This window comes from Tachyglossus aculeatus, chromosome 17 (assembly GCF_015852505.1).
Source record: "Tachyglossus aculeatus isolate mTacAcu1 chromosome 17, mTacAcu1.pri, whole genome shotgun sequence".
In the NCBI taxonomy this organism is placed as follows: domain Eukaryota; kingdom Metazoa; phylum Chordata; class Mammalia; order Monotremata; family Tachyglossidae; genus Tachyglossus; species Tachyglossus aculeatus.
The window spans coordinates 39600837-39622790 of record NC_052082.1 but is presented as its reverse complement, the minus strand read 5'-3'; the positions used below and the strand labels follow the sequence as shown (position 1 = coordinate 39622790).

Sequence of the window (21954 nt, the reverse complement as noted above, 5' to 3'; positions counted from 1 at the left end):
TACTATTTCCTAAGGGGGAAAAGCCCTTTTTGTCCTGAAACCCTCTCCCTTCTGCACTGCCTATGTACTTGGATTTGTGACCTAACAGCATTTTTTTGCCTCACAGCATTCATTCATATAATGGTATTTGCTGAGCACTATGTGCAGAGCACTGTACTATGTACTTGCAAGAATACAAGAGTTGGCAGGCACATTCCCAGCCCACAAGCTTACCATCTAGAACAACTACCTGTAAATTATATTATAAATCAATATTAATATCTGTCTCCCCCTCTATACTGTTAAGTTCACTGTGGGGAGGGAACGTGTCCAACAACTCTACTGTGCTATTCATTCAATCATATTTATTGAGCGCTTACTGTGTGCAGACCACTGTACTAAGCGCTTGGGAAGTACAAATCTGCAACATACAGAGATGGTCCCTACCCAACAACAGGATCGCTCTCCAGGTGCTTAGTATAGTGCTCTGCACACAACAACAACTCAGTAAATACCACTGACTGACAGTGGGTCAACCCCCCTCAAAAAATGAAACAGTGTATTCCTCCCTCCAAAACAGTAACTTCAGGCCATTATTCTGGGAACTCACATTACTTCCTAGCTAGAACTCAAAAAGCTGGGCAGTGGACAGTTCTATAGGCACTTGGTACTGTGGGTCCAACACCCAACTAATAATAATTACATTATTATTATGGCATTTATTAAGTGCTTACTATGTGTCAGGCACTATACTAAGTGCTGGGATCCATACAAGCAAATCAAGTTGGACAGCCTCTGTCCCATGTAGGGCGGCTCACTGTCTCTATCCCCATTTTACAAATGAGGTAACAGGCTCAGAAGTGAAGTGACTTGCCCAAGAGCACACAGCAGACAAGTGGTGGAGCAGAGATTAGAACTCATGACCTTCTGACTCACAGGCCCATGCTCTTTCCACTATGCCACAGTATTTTGGCAAGTGTAGCCACAGCTAGGTCTCCTGGCCCTTTGGAGCCAGACAGGGATCAAAGGTGGAGCCAAGATGGCAGCCCACCCTTTGCCCGCTACTGGGAGGACACAATCTCCACCTTGGGTAATCTGAGGAACTTTTGCTTCCCCCAACCCACCACCTCAACACCCATGGGAGCGGGCAGCCCCCTGCTCAGCCCCAAGGACGACTCCTGCCCACTGCTGCTGTAATTTTGTAGAGGCGGTGGCCAGCTAGCCATGCCAGTTACCACAGGTGAGTACCCTGAGCAGGGAGTGGCACGGCTCACTCCCACAGCTGCTGGAGCCAGATAAAATGGCTCCCAGCCCAGCCTGACAGACAAGCTAAACAATGAGAGGGCGGTGCCACTGCTTCTCGGTTTCTCACCAGGCCCAGGCTTGGCCAGTTTCCCCAGCACTTATCTTAGTCCACCTCTGCGCCAGCTGCTGCTGGATCCCAGGGCTACCCAGGTGGAGATAAAATGGTCAGAGGGTATCTGGGGTGGGACTCACACTGCCTTTTGCTGGGTGGCCGTTACAGCAGCACAGAAATGTCACACTCCTCCAAGCCACCCTGACTCGGCAGGTACCCAAAAGGCAATGGAGCCACTTCCTCTACTTCCTTGCCACTCTTTCCCAGCCACCAAGGTCACCCCAAAAATCAAAAATCTGAGTTAGGACAAAGTGATTACTGACATGAAGCTCAAAAGATGGAATAATGGGATTCCTGAAAGCTCATCACTCCCTCTCCCTCCCCCTACTTCTAGTGGACAGGGATCACGTCTACCAACTCTATTATTGCATACTACATTTAGTACACTAGTCTTATCCACTAAGTGCTCAATAAATACCACTGATAGGTGGTACTTAAGAGCTTACTCTGTGCCAGGCACTGGGTAGACTCAAGATAATCAGGTCCCACATACCCAGGAAAAAGGCCGCTCCCCCACCACCAAAACACCATAATGGAGTCAAATTGAAATGACAGCCTGTGCCCATCAAAAGGGCTCCCAAGATTATGCCAAAGTATTGGCAAACCACACTGGTGTTTATCTCCCTAAGAGTACTTATACCACTTCCTGGAAAGAAGAAAAAAAAAAAGCAAATCCTCAAATGTTTCACCACCTCTACTAGCAACTCAGCACAGTGGTAAAAAGTTTATTTCCCTCTCCTTACCAAAGAAGAGGTATTTTAGAAAGAAAGGTTCTTCCAAATTCGGGGGAGGAACTGCAGGGAAAAGAACACCAAGACAGCCGTGGTTTTCCCTTGAGTTTAAATCACTTTTTATTTCTGAGGAACGTCACTCATGCTGCACATTTTCAAATAGACCCCAGTGTCAGAGAGTGGGAACGTCTCCTCCCCTCTTCCTGAGAATGAACAGGACCGGCATTTAAAAAAAAGTCAAAGTCACCACACCTGGAAGGGTTAGCACCAGCATCCAAAAAGAACAGGGCTAGGGGAATAGGAATAAGAAAAGAATTACCAAAATTTCTACCTCTTTGGTTGGGGCTCTTCCCCAGAGAGTTGGTATCAAATTTATTTCAAAAATGCCACCAAAATGGTAAAACTGGAAAAAACCCGGTTGCCGCTGAAACGGGGGGAGGTCATTCTGATTCTTTGTCTTTCACCTGTGCAGGCGTTCCCGGGATCTCAGTTTGCTGGTAAGTTTTTTTGTTTATTTTTGTGGGTTTTTTGTTTTAATTTAAGAAAAATAAAAAAAGTTCCGATGTTTTCAAATCTTACTTCTGTCTTCCATTTTTATTGCTTGGATGTTTCTTTGGTGTTGGTAGTTTTTTTTTGTAGTTTTTTTTAATAGTCTTAGGACACCTGAAGAGAGGGGGGGAAAAATTGGAATAACTAACTTTATTAGAATATATAGCAAAAATTAAAAGAATCTGAAAATGAACATGCAAACTGAACTATTCTCAATTCAAGTAACTGCAAGGTGTCACGGAAAAGCAGGGGCAGCGCTACTAGCAGAAGAGAGAAGCAGTCTCACCCCATCCCTTAGTTTATTTCACTAAAAAGATAAGAATGGGCCTGGCATCTGAGGATTGGATAGAACACTAAGGACTAGAGAAGCAGCTTGGCCTGGTGGATAGAGCAGGTGTCTGCGAGTCAGAGGACCTGGGTTCTAATCCTGACTTTGCCAATTACCTGCTGTGTGACCTTGGGAAAGTTTTTTCTCTGTGCCTCAGAATTCCCTCATCTGCAAAATGGGATTCAATAACTTTCCCCCTCCTACTTAGATTGGGTGCCCTGGTAGCCCCAAGATACTGGGATGGACCTTATATCTACTCCAGTGCTTAGTAAAAGCAGTTAAATACCACAATTAACACTATTCAGAGATGGTCAGAGATATGAAAGGGTAAAATTAGAGTGCTAGTGCTCACCATCATACAGTCGTGATGCCAAGCACTAGGGTAGACCCAGATACAATCAGATTGGACACAATCTCCGACCCACGTGGGGTTTTAAGTTTAAGAGGGAGGGAGAATGGGTATTTACAAACTTTACACTTTACAAACCGAGGCACGGACAAGCAAAGTGATTTGCCAAAAGTCACACAGCAGGGAAGTGCTGGAGCCAGGAAAGAGCCTGGGTCTATCACTCCCAGTTCCCGCTCTTTGCCCTAGACTGTGCTTTCATTATCCTTAAAATTTTGAGATAGGAGGCCAGGGCAAGAGACACCCCATAATTCCTTTGAGCATCCTGATGCCACCGTTCAACAGAATACCGGGATGAATGGATCACTGGGTCTGACCCAGTAAAGGCATTTCCCTTGGCCCCTTGCAGTAGAAGCTCAGTAAAAACAGTTTCTACTAGAACAGAATACGAGTACTAGAATGCATATGGTTCTAAGTAATTGGAAAAGTAGAACAGAACAAAAATAAATGACAATGAATGAAAAGTCACATCCCCTGCTCAAAAGGAGGGCTGGTTCCTGCTTACATCGACGTTTGTATTGTCTGAACTTAAATAAAACTGGAAAGAGGAATTGGGAGAGGGTAAAAAAACGCAAGTCTGAGTGCCAAAAACAGAAAACCTAAATAAATGTAACCTCACTCTCCCGCCCCGTAAATAATTTTTCCCCCATTCAATGCCTCCATTTCCCTTAATTGGCCACTAGGAGACACAAACCAGCAACAAACCACAGTTCTAGCTTGTCGGGGTTCCTCTATGGAAGATTTTCCACTCAGTCCCATAATAACGATGGTGTTTGTTGAGCGCTTACTGTGTTGTGTGCCAAGCAACATTCTTGGATACAGGGTAATTAGGTTGTCCCATGCGGGGCACACATTTTTTTAATCCCCATTTTACAGGTGAGGTAAGTGAGGCACAGAAGTTAAGGAACTTGCCCAAGGTCACACAACAGACAAGTGGAGGAGCCGGGACTAGAACCACGTCCTCCAACTCCCAAACCCATGCTCTTTTCCACTAAGCCATGCTGCTTCTCTCATCCAAGGGATGCCCCAGTTCTAATGCTTACCATTTTCTCACAAATGCTTTCTCATTTTCTCTGGACACCCATCTCCAGAGTGAGCTGCCTTCCATTTCAAAGGACGGAAAGCAGGGCAGACAAAGGGAGCAGAGGGGTGGTCAGTCTACAGGTGCTACAAAAGAGCAGAGAAGCTTTTTACCTTCTAATGGTCGAGGTGCCTGGGGAGCCGGTTCATTTCACTCAGCACTGCTCTGCTCGGTGGCGGGAGCAGGGTTCTCAGTTGGAGCTTCAGCCGCCTTTGTCTGATTTGGGGGGGGCGAGGGGGAGGGAAGGTTGGGGAGGAGGCAGAACAAAGATAACATATATCACTTCAGGTCAGTTAGTTACAGTACTGCTCGCCACGTGCCAGGCACCATGCTAAACACTGGGGTAGGTCTATTATCAGTGGCATTTAAGCACTTACCGTGCACAGCACACTGCGCTAAGCATTTGGGGACACGATACAACAGATTGTAGAAACATTTCCTGCCCATGATGAACTTACAATCCAGGAGACAAGGTGGATTAAAATAATTTAGAGTTTATAGATATGCACATAGGTGATTCCTAATCCCTTGGGCCTGCTGTTATTTGCACTCTGCACAACATACTGTGGTCAGTTACTTTTGGCTGCCTTTGAATCAATGTGTGCGGGATTTAGCGCAAGACAATTCCAACTCCTTCTCCCCATCTCAGGCCTCACTTTGAAAATCATGTGATGGGTCAGCTTTTGTACTCCCCATCTGTAAAATGGGGATTAAAACTGTCCTCTCTCCTACTTGGAATGGGAGACCCATGAGGGACAGAGACTGTCTCAGAGACAGAGAACTGAACCATTTCTACCTCACTGAGCTCATTTTCCAATTTAGGAACAATGCTGTCTCTTCCAACTGCTTGCTCACTCATCCTGCAGCATATTAGTGATTCGCCAGGTCGTCAGTCAATGGTATTTATTGAGCACTTACTGTGTGCAGATCACTGTACTAAGAGCTTGGGAGAGGACAATATAACAGACATCCTCTTCCCACAAAGAGTTTACAGACGGAGACACAATATAAATAAAATTACAGGTATGTATATAAGTGCTGTGGGGATGAATAAAGGGGGCAAGTCAAGGTGAGGCAGAAGGGAGTGGGAAAAGAGGAAAGGAAGGCTTAGTCAGGGAAGGCCTCTTGGAAATGTGCCTTTAATAAGGCTTTGAAGGAGAGAAGAGTAAATGTGTATCAAACATGAAGAGGGAGGGCGTTTCAGGACAGAGTCAGGTCTTGGGTGAGAGGCTGGCAGTGAGACAGATGAGATGGAAGTACAGAATAAGGCCCAAGAAATACTTAATTCCCAGGACTTCCTCTCTGAAAGCTTTCCTGTAGAAAACCGCCATGGGCACCCTCCCCTAGCATTAAATCTCGAATTAGGGCTGTCTGAAGCTTTGCTTTATGTACGTTTAGATTGCTTCCACCTCTCGCTTTCAGCTCCCCAGTTTTGCTTGGGAATCAGACTGTTACCCATTCTCCTCACATGTCCCACAAGGCTGATGTGTTGAAGTTAACCGTAGCTTCAATGCTAGGAGACTGACTTTGTTGTCTGTGATCCTGTTTCGTAATCTGACGCCAAGGATAACTCATGAGGCCGGCTAACAGAACAGCTAAAGGAATAGGATGCTGACTTGTGACGGAGTATCGGCTGACAAGGCTAGGCGCTACTGCAGTGTGATGTAGTTAAACTGAATGATATCTTGAAAGTGAGCCTCCGAGACAAATACAGAGCAATTCTTTGGTGACAGTCTTTAAGGACCTCAAAAACATCATCCAAAGTTGGAAGTGTTTCCCAGAAAGGCAGAAGCATATTCTAACACTTAAATCCAGATCACGCGACAGCATAGCTATGCAGAGGCTGGGACTGCTATACTTCTCTATTTCACCCAACTGGCAATGGAGAATGGACAGGGCATCCCCAGATCTGACATGGCATCGTGAAATGGTCTTGTGAAACCACGTTATGATGCTGGGAACATCAGTGTGAATCAGATTGTGGGATTTATCTTAATGGCAAGACCTTAAATAGAAAAGGATTCTAATTAGTGTTTCCCAACAATAGGATTTACACTGGATGCACAGCACTGTACTAAGCACTTGGGAGAGTGAGACAGAGTTGGTAGTGACATGTTCCCTGCCCACCATGAGCTTACAGCAGAAGAGGCATAAGTATAAATTCTTTTAATTGCTACAATCTCATCATTCCCCTTTTTTGTCCTTGAAAATGGGAGCACCTTTGAGATCTGTGGCATCTTTTCAGTGTGAGGAAGTTTCATGCTTCAACATCTCCACTGACCATTTTTCTTGATTGACAACATTCTTAGGAGTTGGGGCAGATGCCAGATGGATATATTGAAAGGTTTCACAAAGTTTGCAACACTGAGTTTGATGGCAGCCCAAACAGTTAGATCCCCTCCCATTTTTGGGGATTGAGAAGTAGCGTGGCCTAGTGGAGAGCACAGGCCTGGGAATCAGAGTTCTAATCCCAGTTCTGCCAACTGCTTGCCGTGTGACCTTGAGCAAGTCATCTGACTGCCCCTCAACTGTAAAATGGGGGGGGGGGGGGGGGGGGGGAGAAGGCACCTGTTCTCCCTCCTATCAAGACTGTGAGCCCTATGTGGGACAGGGATTTTGTCCAGCTTATTTAACTGGTACCTAACCAAGTGCTCAGAACAGTGTTTGACATAGTAAGTACTTAAATATGTTTAAAAAAGCAAAAACAAAAAAAGCAACTGTGACACGTTAAGCACTTATGTGCCAAGCCTTGAGGAAGATACAAAATAATCAGACAGTCCCTGTCCCACATGGGGATCACAGTATTTCTTGATCTGTGACATTACAGGTTTCCCCAAACATCGCTTGTCCAAGTCAGGAGGTTCGGAGGTGCTCTAAGTCATTGCGGAACAAATTACTTGGAGCAAACACATTTCTATTAATCTCCGTTGAAGGTTACCCTACTCTTGTCGCCCTGAAGGAGAACGTTCTTGCTAAAGTTTAGTTCCGTTTACCTCTTTGCCGTCTTGTGATGGAGCATTCGTAGGACGGGGTCGACGACGGTAGTTATAGGGGCGCCTGTAACCACGGCGAGGGGATGGCTGATTTGGACCATTGGCCCCATGCTGGTTCTCTTTATCTTCAGTCTCGCCCACAGCCGGAGCAGGACGAGGACGAGGCGGGCCCCTGGAGAGAGATATGAACAAAGAGCAATGGTTCAGGAATCAAGAGCCAGCCAGGAAGGGAGCCAGATGACTCAAAAAATATGGAAAATGGAAAGAGTTTAATAGGCTGATTCTTTTTCTGACTAGTCACCAGTGGAAACTATTCTCACATCTACTTGGAAGAGTGGTGCCCAATCCAGAAAGACACCAATGAATAATCAATAGTATTTATGAAGCACATACTGTGGGCACAGCAAAGTACTAAGCCCTTAAAAGACTAATACAACAAGGAGGTGGGTGGGGCCTAGGAATCAGAGGACCTGGGTTCTAATCCCAGCTCCCCCACTTACCAGCTGTGTGACCTTGGGTATGTAACTTCTCTGTGCTTCAATTTCCTCAACTCTAAAATGAGGATTTAATCTGTGTTTTCCTTCCCATGACTATGTGCAACCTGATTAATCTGCATCTACCCTAGGGCTTAAAACAGTGCTTGAACCACAGTAAAAACTTTAATACCATAAAGAGAGAGAGACTGGAACAGACTCAGATCCCCAATTGTATTTGAACGCTATGTGTAGAGCACTGTACTAAGCACTGGGGAGAGTACAATGGATTCTGCATGGTCACATACAAGGTCAAAGCCAGAGGCGAGACCTATAGGCTGTGTTTCCAACTCCCACTAATCACCCAAGGGACCCTGTCTGTGCAGGCTCTAAATCTTCTTACGAAGAAAAGTGTGGTGAAGAGAGAGTTCTGGCCTAGACCAAGCCACCCCACCTTCAAAAGGTAAGGGGTCTTTCTGCAGCCCTAGCTAATTCCTTGTGGACGCTTGCGAGGGAGCTTTGGGGCCAAAGCTCCAGGGGCTGCCTCCTCTAGAAGCAGGATCAGATTGCCAATGGCAGGGTCCACTTCACTTGGATTGGCTGGTAGCCCTCTGCAAGTCGGGACAGGCGGAGGGATAGCAAGCAGTACCTGCGATACCGTGGGCGGTAGTTTGGATTCCGATGGACTGGGCCTTGTAGTTGTGCACCCTCTGGGACCCCATCCTTTATTTCCCCCATTTCGCCACCCTGGAAGAAGAGAAAGTGTCAATCAATAGTATTTGAGCACTTACTACGTGCAGAGCATTGTGTTCAGAGCATGAGGTACCAACGGGGCCCCCAACCATTCGTGACAGGAGATACAATGGCAGGTCTCTGTCCTCTGCCAGGATTCAGAATCCACAGTGCAGTTCAAGGATATTAGGTCCTCTTTCTTCAAGCCACAGAGACAGCCTGAAAGGCCACCGGTCCCCGTGATACATTCGACTTGTCTTCATTTTGGATCCCATCTAGATGGCCACCATCCTGGCCCCAGTCTCTCCCCTCTCCAGTCCATACTTCACGGCTGCCCAAATCTTTCCAAAGTGCCATTCTACATCTCACTCTACCTCCTGTTCCTTTCCATAAACAGAAGGCACTCCATAAGTTCCCTCTCTTAACCCCTACTCCTCCCACTGCACCTTCCTCCCAAGCTTTCTCAGTGCCTCACTCCAGACTCTCCCACCTCCAAACTCTGGCTCTCCCTTCTTCCTGCCTGAAAATCCCAACCACTTCAAATCCAGCCCTTCCCATCTGCACGGCCCTTCTGAAATCTCACCTCCTCCAGGCTTTCTCTCGCCAAGTCACATCTTCCCAACTACCACCTCAGCATTTATATACTTACAACCTCCTACAGCACAAGACCATCAGCCTGCTTTACTTAACCACCTTTTCTCTCAAGTGGGAATGATCATGGGCATTTCCCCCATTTGATTGTAAGATCTGACTGAATGAAGCAGCATTACACCTAGTGGATAGAGAGCATGGGCCTGGGAGTCAGAAGGACCTGGGTTCTAATCCCAGCCCCACCACTTGTCTGCAGTGTGTCCTTGGGCAAGTCACTTCACTTTTCTGTGCAGCAGTTAACTCATCTGCAAAATGGGGATTAAAACTGTGAGCCTCACATGGGAAATGGACTGAGTCCAACTTGATTAGCCTGCATTTGTCCCAGCGATTAGTACAGTGCCTGACACAGAGGAAGTTCTCCATAAATGCCTGGAGGCAAAACTTGTGTCTTCTGCTTCACTCTCTCAAGCACTCAGTAGTACTCTGCACATAGTAAGCACTCAAATTATATCGCCTGATAAATTTGCTGTACATCGAGAACTGGGAATGCTGGTGTTCCACCCTCAGAATGCTGCAATTTGGTAGGAGGGGGGAAATATACCTTCAAACCAACTTCCATACTGAGTACTCAACTGGCCAGGATCAGAAACCCTTAGCATAACCACCCAAGGATGGTATGCCAGGGCTTCTGTCATGTATGCTGCGTGTCTAAGCATCTCATGAACCTCAGTGCCCAATTCCAGAGCTTCACAATCCTTTTCCAGTTTGGAAGTGCCCCTCTTTTGTTCATGGGGCCCAAATCATGCTCAAAAACCACTCCACCAGTACTTCAAAAGTAATTCCAGGTTCATTTCAAAGGAAAAGATGCTCTACTCCAGTCAGTACATTCCAAATAGTTAAATGATCCTAAGCTAAAAGTTATCACAGACAGCCTAGTCTGGGATCTTACAATGAATTCATTTAAAAAAAAAAAAATAAACAAATGGCAGTCACTTAAGGGAAAAATCCAACTTCTAGAATTCTTGGGGATAGAGTGGTTTCTTCGATGGCTAGATTTGTATGACAAGAGGTTCTAGAGGACAGCTCCAGAATACCTATTTCTGCCCCCCAAATATAGTTTGACTGACTCTTGCCCATAAGAGGCCCTCCCCATTCTGATTTACCACATCGTATTTCACTCCTAGACCAGCTCTACTCTCCCAAAAGAACCAGCTTGTATAAAAGCAGGAAGAGGTAGGATTCTACCAACTTGCCAAATCCTGACTGGGACCCCGCCTCTTCAAACTTCTGGAGTTTGAATCCCCACTGCCTCTACTACCCTCTATTCCTGGCTTTCATTCATTCACTTAATCATATTTACTGAGCGCTTACTACGAGGAAAGCATTATATTAAGCCCTCAAGAAAGTACACTATAAACAACAAAAAGACACATTCCCTGCCCACAACGAGCTTTCAGTCTAGAGAGGGAAACAGACTTGCTATGTCACATGAGAGGGCTTTCTCTCCCCAGCCCCTGCACCCTATCTGGGATCGCCCAGGGGAAAACTTCAACAGAAAAGGAGACCTCTTAACTCTCAAAGTGACCACCTCCCATCCCCACCACCGCTCCCAGAGAAAGTGAACCTGAGAGAGAAGAGCATAGGAGGGACCATAGCAGTCTATAAAAAGTGTCTCATTTTTCAGGAATGGTTGGGGCATGAGGTTGGTTGCCTGGAGATGAAGGGAGTACCTCTGTGACCTCTCAAAACAGCTTCCGACTCAAGCAATCTCTTGAGTACCCGACTCTGCTTCAGGAACTCTGTGGGTGTGCTAGTACCAAGGAAAGAGTTTATAAAAATATCAACAACTTTTGGAGCCGGAGTTTTTTGATCCCTGGGTGTCACGGAGACATACTAGTCTAACATTGGGGTTAGAAACAGGCTAAGAGCTGTTAAAGAGCCATTAAAAGGCGAGGCAAGAACCTAGGCCTTGTAAAGAATTTGGCTAACTCGACATCACTTTGGCAGATAACTTGGGAAGTACTTGCTCCATGCCTTAATTGTTCCATCTGTAAAATGGGTTAACAGACTTATCCTTTACTCCAAGGGAGTGGCCCCCGGTAAACATCCTGGATCTATGCTAAGAAGTGCATGACTTCAGGAAAACAGCTTCCACCAGCACTAGAATAACTAAAAATAAAAACCATGACAATCCCGATAAGTTCTCCCATCCCCCATTTCCTAGAATCTCGCAGTGCTGCCTTAAAGAAACCTGTTGTGCCTTGGGTCCGGGACTCCTCCATATATGTAGTTTTCCCAGTTATTTTTAGCTGCCCTGTCAGAGGCAGCTGCTGGGGCGGGGCAGGGGGGAAACGGAAGAGAACCAAGAAGCGATGCAAAAAGCAGGCGCAGCCTTCAGGACTGAGATGAGAGGAGGGGGTGGAAAGAACGAGGCAGTGAACGCTTTGGTTAACTTGTTACGTGAGCAAAGGAGGAGCGTCAATATTTACTACATGAAACACATGACTACCAAGGGTGTCAGTGGGGCGGGAACAGACGAGTCCCTTTAGACTGCTAGTGAGAAAACAGAAGGAGACAGTCAATTGAGGTATGCCACCCCATCTTAAAAAAAAAGCCTGGATCACATGGAGAGTCATAACACGCCAGCCTAAGAGGAAGGGAAAATGCTAAATAAAGAATGATCAGTGAGGAACAATGAAGCCAGAGGATCCAAATAATACTGGATTGTGCTGAGAATCCAAGGAAAGAGAAGAGGGAGGAAAGAAAAAAAAAAACAACTCCAAAGTTAGTGTGGTAACCGTGATGCGCCTCTCCCCACCCCGCAAGAACATGAGCTCTCTGGAGCATTAGGAAGTAGAATACTACAGATCCCTCCCCGATTCTGCCTTTTCACCCCTGAGTTGTGGGGGGCGGCAAGGGGAGAAGGACTTTCACAGCTTTACACCTTGCTTTTCCCCAGACTTGATGCCTGAACCTGTAGGTATTACAATGCAAGCAGCAGGTGTACGGTCAATGTAGTAAGGAATTACTGGTACGAGGCCAGATGAAACACAGGCAGCCAATTGAGGCCGGGCCCCAACATTCTTGGCTGCTGCTGGTAAGAGTTTATGGCTTTGCTTTCGGGGTGCTGCCCCACTGAAGGGAGGAAGAGAATGAGGAGGCAGAGAGGCTGAGACAGGAGGAGTGGAGGAGGAGGAAGAGGGGAAGGGCTGCTGCAGTGCCTGAGCGCCCGGGCGCCATTTACCTGCACGTTGGCATGTGAATAGCCCCGAGAGCGGCGGTCAAAGGTCTGTCCCACGTGGTAAGGCGGGAAGCGCCGCTGCCGATACTGTGGGCGGCGAAACTGACTCCGCGCCCCAGGGAACTGCCCGTCAGCGGTAGGGGGCTCGAATCCTTCGCTGCTGCCGCTCCCTTCCTCCTCCTCCTCCCCAGGGTACTAGCGAAGCAAAGAAACAGAGAGAATCAGAAATAGGGGCAAAGCGGACTGGCCAGGGATAGAAACAAAGGATTGGGGGTTGGGGGGGGTGGGGGAGACGGACTTGCTTTTCATGGGATCTTCAGAGCAGGAATGGGACTTCCAACACGGCTGGAAACCAGGGACCCGCTTAAGCCATAGGTAGAAAAGGCAGAAGAGCAACAAGCAATCTATGTGGGCCGAGGTGGGAAGCAGGGTGGCCTTGTGGAAAGAGCACAGGCCTGGGAGTCTGAGAACCTGGCTCCTAATCCTGGCTCCACCATTTTGCCTGCTGTGAAGTCTGGGGCAAGTCACTTCTCTGGGCCTCAGTTTCCTCATCTGTAAAAAGAGTGTTTCAGTACCTGTTCTCCCTCCTATTTAGACTGTGAGCACGATGAGGGGCAGGAAGTCTGTCTACAGTGATTATCTTATGCCAGTGAACGACACATAGTAAAGCACTTAAATACCATCCTTATGAACTGGATAACAAAATCCCTTAACCCTACCCACAAAGTCACTCATTTAGCACCGACTCAGACGACCGTGCCCTAACATTTGGCCATTCTCCCTTATTTTCTTCCAAACACACAGTTCTGATATGACTGTGCCTATGCATCTTTGCCACGGATCAGTCAAGACCCTGGATTTCCCACAGCCAATCAGAAGATATGAATCCCGCTTGACATTTATGATTAAAAAATAATAATAAAAATGAATGAGCAGTCCCTGGGCATGTGGGCCACAAGCCTAACTTGAAAAAAAAAAATCACTTGGCATGATGACAGAATTACCTTTTTAAAAAAACCTAAAAACACAGTTTATGTTTCAAAACACTTCAAGAAACCTGGGCTTCAGTATTTTGTGACTCAAAATGACATTTGCAATTTGGATGTTTGTGACAAATCCACGTGGCCAGTGTTTCAGGAATACAACTATTTCCCAATGTTTCCAGAGAGCTTTGAAAAAATGACAGCAATCTAGAAATTCAAAGTTCATAAGGCAATGTTTACAACAACCTTGCTTCATTTAGAGAACCTGACCACGATCCAAGACTTGATAGTTCAATGCCAACATGTCAGCCCTGATACTCAATTCCGTAAGTCGGTCAAATGGGGGCTAAGCTTGCTTAAAAATACATTACATCCACCTTGAGTGTAGCAAGTGTTAAAAACCTGGAGTTTTTTTGTTTGTTTTTAATGGCAGGTAGAAATTAAGTAAAACCCTAAAAGTCCGTAACACTTCCATCAAAAAGTTGGTTCACTTGCAAACACTATATACACCAAACAGATGAAGATAATGGAAGTCACTGTTCCAGTCTTCTGTGGGGTGCTTGGATACCAAATATCTATGGCATGGTTGGGAAAGAGGCTCCCCCACCCCAAACAGTCTAAACTCTAAATGCTCTTTCTTATCCCCTGGCAAGGTAGGGGGTGGGGGAAGATGAAAGGAGGGAGACCCTGGCACTAGCAACAGAATTACTTCCTTTCCTGGGCACTGCTAATCTGCTTGGGTCTCCCTGGGAAACAGGCCACGATTCTGGGAGCCCGAGCCAGTTTAGGAAAGAACTTGCCCAACAGAGTGAAGCATATTGGGAGTCTAGGACTGCCAGAATTCCCATGGAAGATCACTACACACTAGCTTGGGAACCTGTGGTGTTGCCCAAATACCACAGGTGGGCAGACCAGATTTCCTTCTAGAAGACAAATGAATATCTGAAATACAGAACAGTGATCCATACCTGAATGTGTGTCATTACAGATGTTAGATGGAAGGGGGAAATCTCCTATAGTTTGAACAGGGGGTGGGGGAGACACTGGATTGCCTTCACTCTCTTCAGAGCTACAAATACAATGAAGACCCAGGCGTATTTCCACGGTAACCCTATCCAAGCACCACTGCTTTTCTATCCAATGTTGTGGCGTTCTGGGAGATCACCCACCTTCTAACAGCTAGGTTTTTTTAAATTTAAAATCCATCAAGGATGTTCACACACCTTTTATACCTGTGTGATTTCAGGGTACTGAGCTTTCCCAGAAAAACAGCTTCGTGCCTATGAAAGAAAAAAAATCTGTACCTGAAATAGGTCCCCGGAATATAAAAAACCGGGAAAGCAAATCACAGTCAGGAGAAGCAGCATGGCTCAGTGGAAAGGAAAGAGCACGGGTTTTGGAGTCAGAGGTCATGGGTTCAAATCCCAACTCCGCCAACTGTCAGCTGTGTGACTCTGGGCAAGTCACAACTTCTCTGGGCCTCAGTTACCTCATCTGTAAAATGGGGATTAAGACTGAGCCCCCCATGGGACAGCCTGATCACCTTGTAACCTCCTCAGCACTTAGAACAGTGCATTGCATATAGTAAGCGCTTAATAAATGCCATTATTATTATTGCGGTAATGTGAAGGAATCAAAGTAGCAGCTCAAGGCTCAAAATAATATCGGGGGTGGAAGCTGAGGATACCAGAAATAGAAACTACAATAGAAGCACTGTGGTCTAGTGGGTTACTATCTCACCCCAGATGATCCTTCAAAGTATCTTTTAAGTACCCTGGTTAAAGGAGGAAGTTTTTTTTGTGGAATGGGGAGACATGCATAGAACTCTGTTTTAGAAAAATGATCCAGGCAGCAGAATGAACACTGGATTGGAGATGGGAGAGACTAGAGGCACGGAAGTCAGCGAGGAGGCTGGAAATAATTGTAATGATAACTGTAGCATTTTTTGAAGGCACTGTTATAGGCTCTGGGGTTGATGCAAGTTAACCAGATTGGACACAGTCCATGTCCCACCTGGGGCTCAAAGTCTTAATCCCCATTTTATAGGTGAGGTAACAAGCACAGAGAATTTAAATGACTTGCCCAAGGTCACACAGCAGAAAAGTGGAGGAGCTGGAATTAGAACCTAAGTCCTTCTGACTCCCAGGCCTCTGCACTTTCTACTCTGACATTCTGCTTCTAATATCTGTTAATGAATGCCACTGATCAATGGATCTGTTGGGGTCAGGAGCAGTGGCAGTAACTCATATACTGGACACCTATTGGGTCCGGTGCCTCGTACCAATTGTTTGAAAAAGTACAACAGAACAAGCATGTTCTCTGCTCATAAAGAGCTTCCACTCCTTGTCAAGGAGGCAGACGTGAAAATATTTACAAGCAACGAAAATCAATCAGTCAACTTGGGATACGACAAGTGCTTGGGCTGGAATGATGGATTGGAAAGGGCAGATTCTGGAGAAGTATTTGGTCAGGCTGACTGAATATGTGGGTTGAAAGAGAAGAATGCCCAGTTTGAGGACTTGAGAGACAAGGAAGACAGTTGTCAATAGTGGGAAAGTTAAGGGGAGGAGAGGATTTGGGCAAGATAAATTCAGTTTGACATGTACTTATGGTAGAGGAGCTATCTTTCTCTTACACCCTAACCCCTCCTCCCCGTCCCAAGTGTCCTCAGTCCCCTCCCTCTGACACCTCCTCCCATCCAACACCCAGCACCTCACCTCATCCCGCTCCTTACAGGCCAGTCTTCCTCAGTTCACTCCCATCCAACCCCATCCCCCACTCCATCTCTGTCACCCCATCATCTCCCAACACACTAGCCCTTGCCAGCTCACCCCCAATAAAATCCTTCCTAGCCCTCATGACACCTCCACAGCCTCAGCCAAGTGCAGCCTATGGAACCCCTTCTCCCTCATGGTGCAACTTATCTTCATCACTGACCTCCTCATCATTGCTGAAGCCTGGCTCTCTCCAAATAACACTGTCTCCCCGCTGCTCTTGGGGGGGGGGGGGGGGGGGGGGGACGGGACACAAGTGAAGAGGACTACTCATCTCCTCCCACTCCCCCAGACTCACTGGGAAAGGGGAGGAGTGGGCTTCCTTCTCGCCCCCCACTGCCTCTTTCACACCATCCTACTCCCTGATCCCTCATTCACTTTCTTTGATGCCATTATCAACAGTCTCTACCACCCACTCCAATTACTAGTCACAGTCACCTACTGCCCAAGCCCCCCCAGCTGTCTAAACCATTTTAATCCCTGTTCCATATTCCTTCTCTCATTCTTCATCACTAGACTGATTCTTGGGCACTTGAATATCCATGTGGATGTCCTCGACTACCCTTCCACTGTCCACCTCCTCTCACGCTGCTATTCCAATGATCTCCACTCCAACTCGGACACAAACACTTGATCTTATACTCGAGTAACCATTCGATATCCACACTCACCAATTCTAAAATTCTTCCATCAGACCACTAACTACCTCCTTGCCTGCTCTTTTCCATATACTCACCCTACACAAATCTATCCAGAGACCTGTGCTTTCAACCCCCTCCAATGTTCTAGTCATCCTATCCTATTTGGTCTCCATGCCCAAACTACCATCTCCTGGCACACACGTCAATGTCCTCACTAACCCACAACCCTGGATCACCTCCACAGTACACTTCCTCTTCTCCTGGGCCTGAGCTGCAGAGTGCTGGAGGAAGAAATCCAGACATGTCTGAATTTGTTCATTCTTGTCTGCTTCAATTTGGGCTCTCCACTGCTTGACAATACTTGTTCTAATTCACTTCCATGCTCACAGTCCGTGCCAGCTGTTCCAGACATTTAACGCACTCTTCAAACCTCCTGTCTCCCACCCAACTCATTCCCTTAATGACCAAACCAAATATTTCAGTAACAAAACTGAAGCCATTAGGTGTCATCCTCTCTCTTCCTACATCCTCTTCAACTCTCCCTACATTCAGGAACAGATCTCTTGCCTCCCCTCTAAAGCGATCACTGCCACCTGTGCTTCTGACCCCATCACTTCATACTTCAAAAAAAAAAAAACCCACAAACCACTTGTCCCCTCGCTTCTTCCTCCTTGACTGCCCTCTTCAACTTTCCAATGGCTTCTTCCCCACTGCTTTCAAGCATGCTGATATCTCCCCATATCTTAAAAAAAAACCCTTCCTTGACCACAGGGCTCCCTCCAGTTATCACCCCATCTCCCTCCTAGCATTCCTCTCCAAGCTTCTTGAGTTGTTTACACCTGCTGTTTCCCCTTCCTCTCCTCCGATTCTCAAACACTCAAAGCATTGTACTAAGCGCTTGAGTGTACAATAGATACATTCACTGACCAACACAGCTTAAAGGCTACAGGGGGAGGCAGCCATGGATATAAATTACAGATATGTGCGTAAGTGCTGTGGGAGGAATGAATAAAGGGTGCTTATACAAATGCAAGAATGACAGAAGGGAGAGGGAAGAGGAAATGAAGGCTTCAGGGAAGGCTTCTAAGAGATGTGCCTACAATAAGGCTTTGAAGGTGGGGAGAGTGACCATTAGTTGGATACGAAGAGGGAGGGCATTTCAAGCCAGAGGCAGGACACTGGTGAGAGGTCAGCGGCAAGACAGATGAGAATGAGGCACAGTGAGCAGGCTGCCACTAGAGAAGTGTGCAGGCTGGACTCTAGTAGGAAAGCAGCAAGGTAAGGTTGGAGGGGACAAGCTGAGTGCTCTGAAGCCTTTGGTAAGGCCTTCATTGTGGGGGTGGATGAACAACGACTGGAGGTTCTTGAGAAGTGAGGAAAACATGGACTGACTTTTGTAGAAAAACGATCCAGGCAGCACGGTATGTACTGGAGTGGCAAGAGACAGGAAGTTGGGAGGTCAGCAGTAATCAAGGCAGGATAGGATGAGTGTTTGCATTAACATGGTAGCAGTTTTGGATGGCCCCCCGCAGGGTCACACCTGGAGAGTTTCCAGTATTCTACCAGTCTCAACTCTGGGAGGAAGAGTCGAGCAGAAGCATACCCATTCTATTCCTAGCTTGGGCAGTGGCTAGTGAGTTGAAGGCAATCTGCTACAAGTCAAAACTTACCTGTGCTAGGCAGCAGCGGCATGGAAGAGTCGAGGGTGGAAGCTCAAAGTTTACTACTACACGGAAAGAGGCAATGGTAAACCACTTCCGAATTTTTAACCAAGGAAACTCTATAGATACACTACCAGAAGGAAGTGGGGCATTCTAGAAGAGATTTGTCAGCTATAGGTCCAAGACAACTTGACAGCATAAGACATGTTTGGAAAGGGTGGATTTTAGAGATGTGATGATTGAACAGGACTTAGTTATAGAATGAATATGGTGCGAATGAGAGGAGTCAAGGATAATGCCAAGGCAACAGGCTCGTGAGACAAGAAGGATGGTAGTGCTACCTATAGCTGATGAGAAGGTCAGGAGGAGGACAGGGTTTGGATGGGAAGATAAGTTGTTCTGTTTTGGACATTACGTTCGAGGAGACAGCAGGTCATCCAAGTAGAGATGTCTGGAAGGCAGGAGGAAATGTTTTGAAAAGAGGGAGAGTAACTGCCTGTTGGATGAGGAGTGAGGGTGTTCCAGGCCAGAGGAAGAATATGGGCAAGAGATCGGCGGTGAGACAGATGAGATCACAGTAGGGTGAGAAGAGGAGCATTAGAGGAGCAAAGTGTGTGAGCTGGGCTGTAGCAGGAGATTAGCGAGGTTAGGTTGGAGGGCCAATCATCATCATCATCATCAACCGTATTTATTGAGCGCTTACTATGTGCGGAGCACTGTACTAAGCGCTTGGGAAGTACAAATTGGCAACATATAGAGACAGTCCCTACCCAACAGTGGGCTCACAGTCTAAAAGGGGGAGACAGAGAACAAAACCAAACATACTAACAAAATAAAATAAATAGAATAGATATGTACAAATAAAATAGAGTAAAAAATATGTACAAACATATATACAGGTGCTGTGGGGAAGGGAAGGAGGTAAGATGGGGGGATGGAGAGGGGGACGAGGGGCCAATGGACTGAGTGCTTTAAAGCCAATGGGGAGGAGTTTTTGTTTGATGGGGAGGTAGATGGATAACCACTGGAGGTTCTTGAGATGTGGGGAAACATGAACGTTTTTGTCGAAATCTGATCTGGGCAACAGAGTGAAGTACGGACTGGAGTGGGGAGAGACAGGAGGCTGGGAGATTGACAGGGAGACTGATACAGTAATCAAAGTGGAACAGGATAAGTGCTTGGGATTATTGAGGTAGTTGTTTGGATGGAGAGGAAAAGGTGGATTTTAGCGATGTTGTGACGGTTGAACTGACAGGACTTAGCGATGGATTGAATATGCGGGTTGAATGAGAGAGGAGTCATGGATATTGCCAAGGTTATGAGCTTGAGAGAGGAAGGATGGTGTTGCTGTCTTCAGTGTTGAGAAAGTCAGGGGGAGGACAGGGTTTGGGTGAGAAGATAAAAAGTTCTGTTTTAAAGGTGATGGGAGGACATCCAAGTAGAGCTGTCTTGAAGGAAAGTGGAAATGAGAGACTGCTGAAAGGGAGGGATCAGGGCTGGAGGTGTAGATTTGGGTATCATCAGGAAAGAAAGGTGATAGTTGAAGCCACGGGAGCGAATGAGGTCTCCAAGGGAGGGGCTGTAGGTGTAGAATAATTTGATACTCTCAAATCTGGCTTCGGCCCCCTTCACGGCAGGTAACCAGTGACCACCTTGCCAAATCTGTCAGTCTCTGTGCCCTAACCCTCGACCTCTAAACTGACTTCAACACTGTAGATCACCCCCTTCTCCTTGAAACTTTATCCAACCTTCACTTCAGTGACACTCTTCTCTGGGTTCCCCTCCTACCTCTGACCACTCTTTCTGCCTCCAACACTCTGACAGTGATGGTCCCAAGGGTCTGTTCTACATCCCCTTCTATTCTCTGTCTACACCCACTCCTTTGGGGAGAATTCATTTGCTCCCATGGCTTCAATTACGATCTCTAGTTACTCTCCCCCTGCTTCAAAGCTTTACTGAAGGCACATCTCCAAGAGGCCTTCCCAGACTAAGCCTCACTTTTTCCTCACTCCCTTCTGCATCTTCCCCGACTTGCTCCCTTTGCTCTCCCCACCCTCCGCCCAGCACCACAGAACTTATACATTTATCTGTAATTTTATTTATTTGTATTGATGTCCATTTCCCCACCTCTAGGCTGTGAGCTCGTTGAGGGCACGGAATGTCATTGTTTATTGTTGTATTGTTCTTTCCCAAGCACTTAATACAGTGCTCTGCACAGTAAGAGCTTAATAAATACAACTGAATGAATGAGTATGCGGACAATTCCCAAATCTACATCTCCAGCCCCTGACTTCTCTCCTTCCTTGCAATCTCACATTTTCCTATCTAGATGTCCCACTGTAACTCAAAATAAGCACATCCAAAATTAAACTCCTAATCTTCCCACCCCAGCCCTGTCCTCCCCAACTTTCCCATCTTTGTAGGCAATATCACTATCCTATCTCACAAGCCCGTAACCTTGGTGTTGTCCTTGACTCATCTCTTTCATTCCACCCACATGTACAATCAGTCACCAAATCCTGTTGGTTCAACCTCCTCCCCAACATTGCTAAAATCTGCCCTTTCCTCTCCATCCAAACTGGCTACCCTACTGATCCAATCACAACCCAGTAATTTATCACTTTGTCAACCTGATTTGCTTATGTCCACCCCAGCACTTAGTACAGTGCCTGGTACACTGATCTTACTGTACAGCCCAGCTCCCACTCTCCAGCTTACTCACTGTGCCCCAGTCTCATCTGTCTCACTGCCAACCCCTGTTTCATGCCCGTCCCCTCAATATGTGCCAAACACCACTCTCTATCTTCAAAGCATTAAGTTCATATCTCCTCCAAGAGGCCTTCCTCATTTAAAGCCCTCTTTTGCCTAGCTCCCTCGCCCTTCTGTGTCATCTATGCCCTTGAATCTGTGACTTTTGGACATTCGATATTCACCCAACACTCACCACTTATATAAATATCTTCAATTATTTTAAGTTTATAGATATTTTTCCCTCCCTCTAGACTGCAAGCTCCTTGTAGTGTGCTCTCCCAAGTGCTTAGTGCAGTGTTCTGCACATAGTAAGCCACTTAAATACCATTAAGGTATTGGCTGGACATTCAAGTAGAGATGTCCTGGAGGACAAGAGATAAGAGACTGCCAAGTTTGAGAGGCAGATTTGGGAGTTATTTCTAATCCAGGCTCCACCATAGGTCTGCTGTTAGCATCTCTGGGCCTCAGTTATCTCAACCGTAAACTGGGTACTAAGAATGAGCCCCATGTGGGACAGGGATGTGTCCAACCTGATAAACCTATATCAATCTTGGTGCTTACAACAGTGCTTGGCACATAGTAATTACTTAATAAGTACCACTAAAAGAAAAAAAAAAGAGCGC

The 21954-nt window shown here is 46.5% G+C and overlaps 1 protein-coding gene across 2 annotated transcripts in view; it reads right to left on the bottom strand.

The window, feature by feature from the left end:
- Nucleotides 1-2222: 2222 nt before the first annotated feature.
- The window catches only part of YBX3 (Y-box binding protein 3), a 32742-nt gene continuing 13010 nt past the window's right edge, over nucleotides 2223-21954 (bottom strand). The window contains exons 6-10 of one of the 2 annotated variants that reach the window (XM_038759271.1): nucleotides 12525-12716; nucleotides 8607-8704; nucleotides 7485-7656; nucleotides 4605-4707; nucleotides 2223-2790 (exon numbers count right to left, since the gene is read on the bottom strand). In XM_038759271.1, coding sequence (XP_038615199.1) covers nucleotides 4642-4707; nucleotides 7485-7656; nucleotides 8607-8704; nucleotides 12525-12716 — 528 coding nt within the window. In that variant the 3' untranslated portion in view covers nucleotides 2223-2790; nucleotides 4605-4641. The remainder of the gene's footprint in view (nucleotides 2791-4604; nucleotides 4708-7484; nucleotides 7657-8606; nucleotides 8705-12524; nucleotides 12717-21954) is intronic. The other variant, XM_038759270.1, reaches the window with a different exon arrangement.